Here is an 8660-nt window from a genome sequence, read left to right as displayed (position 1 = left end):
CCTCCCTCTGAGGGGGGTCCGCACCTGTCCTGACCCTGAGCTACAGCCGAACCTACAGCCCGGCCCAAACTCTAGTCTAAACGTAGACCCAGACCTAGACTTCAATCTAAACACAACCCCAGACCCCAACGTCGCGTTAGACCCAGACCCAAACAAATCAAAACTGAAAGGCCCAGACCTGCGGTTAGGCCCAGACCCGTCCCAAACGCGGCCCCGTCCGGCACAGGGTGAGGTAACCAACGCAGGCGTCCCACACTGAGCACAGCGAGCCCTCACTCTGCTCTCGAGGGAGCCAAGCAGCCACTTCAGGAGGAATCTGCTGCCCTTTCATCCCCCCAAACTAAATTTCCTCCCTGCCAGCATCATTGCCTTGCCCAATACCCACCCGGGAGGAAAGCCTTTCCTGCCACCATGCCCACACTGCTCCTCAGGATCTATCGAATGTCTCTCCTTTATTGATGAAAACCACAAAAATAATCCAAAATACAAAGATGTAATAGGAGGGCATCTAGAGATGAGGGCTTTTGGTGTTTGTAAGGAGCTGGGAGGGCAGGGCTGGTGGCTCCTCAGAGTGCGAGCAGGACAGCGTGGCTGTGATGGGGAGGATGAGGGTGGGCGCTGTGCTGGGCCGACATGGCCAGCACCCTCCGGGCCTGGGGCGGCTGCCAGAGCCACCTGGGTCCCTGCTCCGGCTCCGAGCCTGCCTGCACAGGAGCTGGAGGAGATGAAGCTTTGGTGGCCGCTGTGGGCTCACAGGATCCTCACAGGATCTTACTTCGCGTGCTTTCAGTGCAGCGGTTCAGGATGAGGTCTTTGCTGGGACGGGGAGGAACAGCAGGTTGAGCTTTGGGCTTGTTGTCCTCTGGCTCCTTTTTCTCAACTGCAAGTGAAAAAGATGGGTCAGAGCTCTCCACCACACACCACCCCCGTGAACATTCAGCAGCTTCCTACATAATGGCCAGCAAAGCTCCTGCCTCTCCTCCTGTCCCTGCTGCATGTAGTGGTTCTTGCAGGTCATGGTGTCAGGATGGGAACTGTGCTCAGGGAAAGCCCATCTTTAGGTCTGCATGAGGTCAGCCCATCTTTAGTTCTGGGAAGGTCATGGATACTGCAGGGGACTACCAGGTCTAAAGGGTGTACCTCAATGTCTACCTCTTCATGAAAAAAACTTTTTACAAGGCCGTGAACTGGTAGGACAAAGGGGAGTAATTTCACATTGTCAGAGCCAGGGTTAGATTAAATATTGGGAAAAAATTCTTTCCTGTGAAGGTAGTGAGGCACAGGTTGCCTAAAGAAACTGTGGCTGTCCTCTGCCTGGAAGTGTTCAAGGCTAGGTTGGATGAGGCTTGAAGCAAACTGATCAAGTGGAAGCTTGGAAGGAATTGGTCTTTAAGGTCCCTTCCTACCAAAACCAAATTCTGTAATTCTGTGATTCTTCATGCAACACTTCCTTCTGGGGGCTCTGCTGACAGCTAACATCCATGGTGTTTGCAATGGTAATGGCATCACTGGGGAGGTTTACATGCACAAAGGAAAGCACAGGCCCCAAATGTGGGCTGACCTCCTTCCAGGACTGTATTCTGCTCTGTCTGACCTATAGCCAGGGGTAAGAAAATGCCTTGAAAGAAACAGCTCCCTGCACAGACTCTCCCCATGGGAAAAGGGCAGGTGGGCATGGTGTGACCTCAGTGTGCTATCCTGCTCCAGCTGGGGGCCATGGGTCATGCCTGCAGGATTCCAGTTCCACTGAGACTTACTGATGACATTGGCCTTGTTCTGGGAATTTCCCTGCATCTTCCTGTGGTTCTGGATGTACTTCTTGCTGTTCCTCCTATAGGTCTCCTGGCTGATTTGCTTCCGGCCCTGCCTGTGGATGCTCTTCACATTTCGGATGGTGGATCTGCAAGGAGTGAGAAACAAAACTTTCAATTTTCATGCTGGCAGCTCTCACACCACACACTTCTTTCCCCACACTTCCTCCTCTGCTTCACCCAAACCCCAATTTCTGCTTTTGGGTTTTGCCTGGAGGACGCCAGCCCTTGAGGGCAGCCATCAGTGAGACACAACCTACAAGGTGTTCAGAGGCAGCTGGATGGTGCTTTGCAAGCAAACACTGAAGGGGAGCCCTGAGCACAAGTCTGGAAAGTAATGATAGGGATTGGTGAGGAAGATGGGGCATAAGGCTGGAAGGATGAGGGGTTTATCCAAGAAAGGCCCAGAAGTGATCTATAGCTCTTTGATGAGTGAGCATACAGCACCCATCCTGGCCACAAAATTGAGGGCCCTGGTGTGGGGCTTGGCGTGGCTCCCCGACACTCAAGGGTCAGATACAGGACAATGGAGTACGGGGCATGTGTCAGTGTGCACCTGGATGTGTGGTGTTGAACCCACAGGAGAGAAACTACTGAGAGAAGTGAAAGCTGAGCAGCATGGGGCTGCTACAGGGGAACCCCCAGCACTGGGGACTGTCCCCAGGCAGGCAGACAGAGGCCCCTTCTTTGTCTTCAGTACCATGTCAGGAGTGAGGTGGCTCCTGATGTCCACCCCATGGCATTGTCCTCCTGCTCTTCTCAAAGAAATGTGCCTCTCTGCCTTCAGAGAGGTCTGAGCACACACCTCATGTCATAGCAAAGCTCTTGCTCATAACAGCAGGTCACCACCTTCACAACAGGGCTTGGCCTGGCTGTCAGTGCCATGGAGGCAGTGGTCACAATGGCAGGAGAACTTGCCACTGTCCTTGGAACAGGCCATCTCATCTCCCCCAAGGCTACCAGCAAACATCACTGTGTTCAAATTGGTGGATCTTGGCCATTTTACACTGTTTCACACTCAATCCATGCTCCAGCAAAACTGGATTTGGAGATTTTATAGCAGGCCTGATGTGTCATCTTGCAGAAAAAAAGATACCAACAAGTTCTGCCCTTTTTAGCTATTCTCTTTGCATTGAAATTCATGGCTTATTATTGCTTTTTATCTTTTTAATCAAAACAAAATCCCTTGCATTAGCTCAAATCTTCCAATTGCATTAGGCCACTTGGCAGCATTTAGTCAAATCTCTCCTTGCCTCTGAAAGATTCAGTGCACATACTTAGGAAGTAAGAAAATGGCCAATTTGAAAAGGAAACACGATTAACCCAGAAAAGAAACTTTGCAGAAGGACAAGGAGAAATACACCTGATGGGAGGACATGTTGGAGCAAGGATCTTGGAGCCCTGCATCAGCAATGCTGGGGTGCCTGTGGTAGCTGAGGGGCACAGAGCTGCTGGGAGGACAGCCCTTATATTTCTTCAGGCAGTTCCTCACTGACAGGGCAAGCAGGTGACACCACAACACCCTGTCTACTTTGATTTCACCTCCCTCAAGGAAGAGGGAGATGTCCTTCTGCCCTCTACAAGAGCTTCTCCTACCTCCGTGGAGGAGCACCCCGGTTCCTCAGCTCACTCTTGACAGAGGTGTTCACCTCCCCAGCTTTCTGCAGGTACATGGCAGGGTAATAACCTGTGGTTTCATCCTTCCTGCAGTGCAACACAAAGAAAATCACTTGCAGTTGTGGCTCTGCAGCCTCCTCAGTCCAGGAGAGAGATTTGATCATTCTTGTGGGTGGTCACAGAGGCCCAGATTGGATTGGTTAGAAGGGACCTTAAAGGACCTCATCCCAACCCCTGCCACTGGCATGGACATGTTCCGCTAGAATAGCTTATTCCAAGCCCCATCCAACCTGGCCTTGAACTCTTCCAACTCAGGACATTCCATGAGTCATGGTTCATGCCTGTCCCTCGCTGGTGCCATGTGGGTTACCTCTCATGCTGCTTGCAGCTGGGATGAAGGTTGAGGCTTTGCAAAGTAAAGGGTACCAGAACAATTAGAGGCAAAATAATAGATACTTTTTTTTTTCCATCTGCCTCCTTGGATATTTCTGAAGCCCTCAGCAGAGGGCTCTCCAGCTGCAATGTTTAATATTTGGCAAAGAACAGACTCTGAGAAGCAGCCCTGCAAAAGGAAGTGCTGGGCAGCAGCACCAAAGATGCCATGGCTTTCAGAGCCCTGATGTGGAGAACCATGGATGCTCCTTTCCCTCTGCCTGATTGCCTGACCTGTTCATGGCGTCTCTCACCTGATGACCCACCAGCCATCAAGGAGCTTGTGGATGACTTCAATGGTATCACCCTCCTTGAGGGTCAGCTCATCCTCTTCCACAGCAGTGTAGCTTTTCTGGACCGTGTACGCTTCACCTACACATGAAATGGGGATGGTGGATCATGTGCTGACACCTCAGGGATGGGGGCTCAGCCTCCCCAGTCACTGAGAAAAAGAGGCACCCTACATTTTAGCAAGACTCAGGGTGCTTCAGGTTTGGATTCAGACTTCCCCCAGTCTTGTCATTGCCCATGGCTCGTCCTGGCCCTTTCACCATCTATCTCTCCAGAAAAAAGGTTTTGGGTGCAAGCAGAGGAAGCACACCTATCTCTGCTCAAAGATGTGTTCAGAATTCAGTGAAATAAGGCAGAAGGAAGTGTTGTGCTAATAGAGCCTGTTCCAATGTTGCAAAACCCTCACAGCTGAAGCCTGTTGAGCAATTGGCACAAGTCTGCAAGATCTTCCCTCTGCTCCACGTGATAAAGCCCTGCTGTCACAGCAGGACAATGCAGAGGGCAGGAGCGAGGCCAGGCCCTGGTAAGGACAGCACAGAGGCAAAGCCCTGTGAATACCTGTGCCTGATTTGGATGCTGCACCATGGTGTTCTGCTAACCCAGCACCTCAGCTTTCACCAGCCAGCTCGGCATGGCCACTGGGTAAAGATCAGCCAAAACACAAATCTAATGCTGGGTTGCAGGCATGGGGAGCTCCCAAGGCACCAATCTATGAGATTTATCCCTCCTGTCAGGTCCTACAGCAGCATCTCCCTGCCCAGTGGTCCTGCTCAGTCTGAATTGCCCAGCTTTGCAGTGAGCCATCTCAGTGGAGAGCTGCAGCAGGCTGTGCTGTGACACACACACATCCTGGTCACCTCAACATTTTACCTGCATAGTTAGGGTCCTGCTCTTCAGACTCATCAGGACCATCCATTGGCTCCAGATAGGCAGCAGGTACCCAGCCTCGTTTATTCTTCATTTGACAAAACCACCAGCCTGCAAAGAAAGCAGCCATGGGCAAGAGCAGAGAGGGTTGGGACTGGCACCAGGTCTGTCCTGGCCAGGGCAGGTGCAGGCATCTCCCTGTCCTGGACCAAAGGGACACTGCTGGGGCCAATCTCTGCTGGCATGATGCAGCCAGAGAACTTGACCAGTGCATCCTGTTCCTGCTGGGCAGGAAGGCTCACAGGCTGGTCATCCAGGATGTTACACAATTTTCTAGAACTGTCCCTCACCCTTCAGCCCCCACTACCATAACTAGCTCACAAGCTGTGTTTGGGCACAAGATGCAAGGGCAGTACTCATTCATGCTGAAATTGTGTCAGGGAGTGGGCTGGCCCTCAGGGGCTCTCCAGGGGGATGGACACCCACCGTTCTCACTCTTCTCCACGACATCCACCATGTCCCCAGCTTTGAGAGCCATCTCAGATGTGGAGCTCTTCTCATAGTCCGCGATGGCTCGGTACGTTTGCAGGACAATGGGGCCCGTGATGTCTGCATGAGACAGGTGACAGATGTTCCCTCCTCCAGTCCCCAACCCAGAAAAACCCTGTTTCAGGCAGGCCAAAAGCAGCTCCAGGACAGCCCAAAGTGCCCTCCCAGCCTCTTTCAGCCCCATGACAACAACTCATTCCCCACAGGTGTAGCTCCGGCACAGTGACCATGCTCTCAGTGAGGGTATCTGCCATGGAATGACAACCTCTCTCCACAGCAGGCTTCACTGCTGCTGAGGCAGCCACTTGCAGCCCTTTGAGACCTCTTACCAGCGAGGTTTTTCTTGGAATCCTTTGGCAGGAGGAAGACCTCAGGCTTCTTGATCCTAGACAGGTCAGAGCAAAGGCAGCTCAATGCCAGCCAGCACTATCCATCAGCAGAGACACCCTCCCTGCAGGCTATGCCAGCAGCCAAGGCCAGGAATGCAGGGTTTCCCTCAGAACAGCAGGCAGCTGGACTCACTGGCTGTCTGTGACAGGGTTCATGTCATCATGCCGGACCTTGAAGAAGCTGACCACGTGCAGGCACCGGGAGATCTTGTGGGGTAGGTTGACCAGTGCGTAGCAGTACTCAGCCAGTGTGCCCTGCCTGTTCTCAGTTGAGCGCTGCCCATCAAACCACTTTGGGGCTGGGGGAGAGGAAAAAGGGCTCAGAAAAAGCAGACAGAACACCTCATTTTTAATACTTTCCCAAGCACAGTGTTCCAAATTGTTAATTTTGTCCTGCAAACAAGTGGGTCTGGCCCTGAGGTGCTGCATAGCTGCATTGTGCCAATAAGGTGAAGCTTTGTGGGAGCACAGCTCATACAAGCTCAGAAATGATCCTGTTTGACCCTATTTCAGTTTTAGGGTAACTCCTACATGTGTTCAGACTAAGCCCAACTTCTGGGCCATAAATACAGCAGATGCACCAGGGCACCAGGAGGGGCTGAGGGGACCAGCTTGCAGTCAGAGGAGATATGCTTATCCTCCCATTCCACTGGTTATGGTGTTCTTGACTGCAGAGCCCTAAAATACTGCTGAAATCCTGCCCCTGAGCAGTGTTGAACTGCATGATAGGGGTGTTTCTGTGTGGTCAGTGGCCCTCCATGCTTCCCCAGCAGTCTGACACCTGTCTGGTCCCCAGTGCTCTCAGTTCCCCAAATGGAATAAGGAATATGGAATAAGGAAAATGGTGGGGGTCAGCATGCTGGAAGAGGCCCAGCGTGGTGGTTAGTCCAGCTGCAATGGAGCCTCCCAGACTGGCACCCACACTGCTGCACAGTGCAGGCTTACTCCTCCTCCAGAGGTATCAACCACAACTGCAGCTCATTTTCAGACTCCCTTCTGCCTCCTTTAAAGCAGGAAATTAAATCAAATGGGGAAGTTTTCTGACGTGCACCTTGCTTGGAGACAAAGTGTCAGCTGTTTGGATCAGGAGTTCATTCTCTGGCATTGAAAACTTATTGCATTGTTTCCTCTTACAAAGTATCTGTGTTGCCATAAGGGCATTAAGCCAGCACCAGAGATGGTGTCGCCACAAGAAGGCTCAGATCAGCTCCACTCAGCCAGACACTTTGTACCACATAGGGATCACAGCTGATTCTTCTGAATGTGCCTCTGGAGTGCCCAGCCTTCAGACAGCAGGGATGGGTCTGCAGGGCTGCTGAGTGCTTAGAAGAACCACTGCCACTGCTCAGACTTTCTGGGGTTCTGGTTTCAAGGCTGGTGTACAGGAAATATTGCAGCACGCATCTGTCTGGGAGGCAGCCAGCACAGCTCAACCCACCAGGGAATTTCCCAGCCAGCTGCAACTTCTGTTCACCCCCCAGTCACGGAGCCTGCCCCTCACCTGGCAAGTGCGGGATGATCCGGTTCTCTATGTTGATGTCCCCGGATTCAATGGGGAACATCTCCTTCAGCGCTTTCTGCAGAGCAGAGCCAGGCACACAGTGAGGATGGCACCAGAGGAACACTGTGACACCCTCTCCTCTGCCCCCAGCTTGACTCCTTTCCTGCTGCTCGCCCTGCTGGATCCCACACCTCCATGCCCAGGGACACAGAGGCCATGGCTCCCACCTTCAAGGGGCAAAAGAGATTGAAGGACTGGACTCAGGAGCCTCCTTTGAACCAGGTTTGCTTTGAGGCAATTTGGCATTTCCCCTCCTTTTCCCCCACCCCGAGCCCGTGTGTCCCAGGAGGACTCACGTGGAACTCGTATATCTCAGTGAAGCGGCGGTAGACGACCTTTTCAGAGAGGTCATTCCACTTCACCAGGAACATGTAGACCTGAGGAGCAAAGCAGAGGCTGCAGTTCTGCAGGCAAGTGGGACAACACATCCCACTGTGCCCAGGGAGCCCTGTGGGTGGTCCAGTTCCAGATAAAATTCAATGTTTTCCTTCCACCACCGCAATGCAAGTAGCTCTGCCTTGCCAGCAAATAAATTGGGCACTAGAGGAGGTTGGAGTGGATGCAGAGGGATGGAAACATGCAGGTGGGTGGGAAACAAAGAGCGAAAAGCCCTTTCCAAGAGTGCAAAGTAACCAATAGCTTGCAAAGGAGGTGCCCAAACTCTTATGTATCCAGGATGTTTTAGTCTCTGGCTGCCTCCAGGTCATATTAATATCAGCCATGACCCCCTTAAAAAGAAGTATTTAGGCCCTCAGTCACATTTATCTAAGGAAATTTGTTGGTCAGACTCTTTGCCCTGGCCAGTCCTCGGTCCTCGCATGGCAAAGTGCTGCTGAGTACTCACATAGTGCTGGCTGGGGAAAAACCTTTTCTCGTAGCCCAGCAGTTCGATGTGCCGGATGTAGACGTCCCCCATCACTGCTCCAATGCTCTCCTCCCCTCTGCCCTCACACAGCTCTGCTGCCTCTTAAAGCCGCGGGGAAGCGGAACTCCCGCTATCACACCCGTAATTGTTTACTCACTGTGGTTTGTCCTCAGCCGTACTTCCAGCCCAGTCCTCCAGCGGCTCCAGAACTGCGGAGGAGGTCAGCTGGGAGGCATCGGGGGAAACCTGCAGGGAAATAACCTCTGGAATCAGAAGAC

General features: G+C 52.5%; 1 protein-coding gene across 2 annotated transcripts; it reads right to left on the bottom strand.

Moving 5' to 3' along the window:
• Positions 1–433: 433 nt before the first annotated feature.
• On the bottom strand, positions 434–8660 carry NCF1 (neutrophil cytosolic factor 1). 2 transcript variants are annotated; one of them, XM_033077925.2, is made up of 11 exons: positions 8362–8660; positions 7814–7894; positions 7458–7533; positions 6090–6255; positions 5897–5952; positions 5505–5627; positions 5022–5129; positions 4127–4232; positions 3408–3515; positions 1758–1900; positions 434–880 (listed from the first exon to the last, which is right to left on the bottom strand). In XM_033077925.2, the coding sequence occupies exons 1-11, from the start codon at positions 8431–8433 to the stop codon at positions 762–764; spliced, it is 1158 nt and encodes a 385-aa protein (XP_032933816.1). In that variant the 5' UTR covers positions 8434–8660; the 3' UTR covers positions 434–761. The 2 variants fall into 2 exon arrangements, with proteins under 2 accessions (XP_032933816.1, XP_032933815.1); XM_033077924.2 differs by having other exon boundaries at positions 4115–4232; positions 8362–8659.

This window comes from Catharus ustulatus, chromosome 22 (genome assembly GCF_009819885.2).
Source record: "Catharus ustulatus isolate bCatUst1 chromosome 22, bCatUst1.pri.v2, whole genome shotgun sequence".
NCBI classification, from domain to species: Eukaryota; Metazoa; Chordata; class Aves; order Passeriformes; family Turdidae; genus Catharus; species Catharus ustulatus.
This window is presented reverse-complemented; position numbering and strand designations above follow the sequence as displayed.

Excerpts from the sequence above, each read along its gene's own strand:
- NCF1 (XM_033077924.2), bottom strand. The coding sequence starts at position 8,433 with ATGGGGGACGTCTACATCCGGCACATCGAACTGCTGGGCTACGAGAAA. Across the intron at positions 5,953-6,089 it reads AACCCTGTCACAGACAGCCA|GATCAAGAAGCCTGAGGTCT; the intron begins GTGAGTCCAGCT and ends TGACCTGTCTAG. Across the intron at positions 3,516-4,114 it reads GATGGCTGGTGGGTCATCAG|GAAGGATGAAACCACAGGTT; the intron begins GTGAGAGACGCC and ends GTTGCACTGCAG.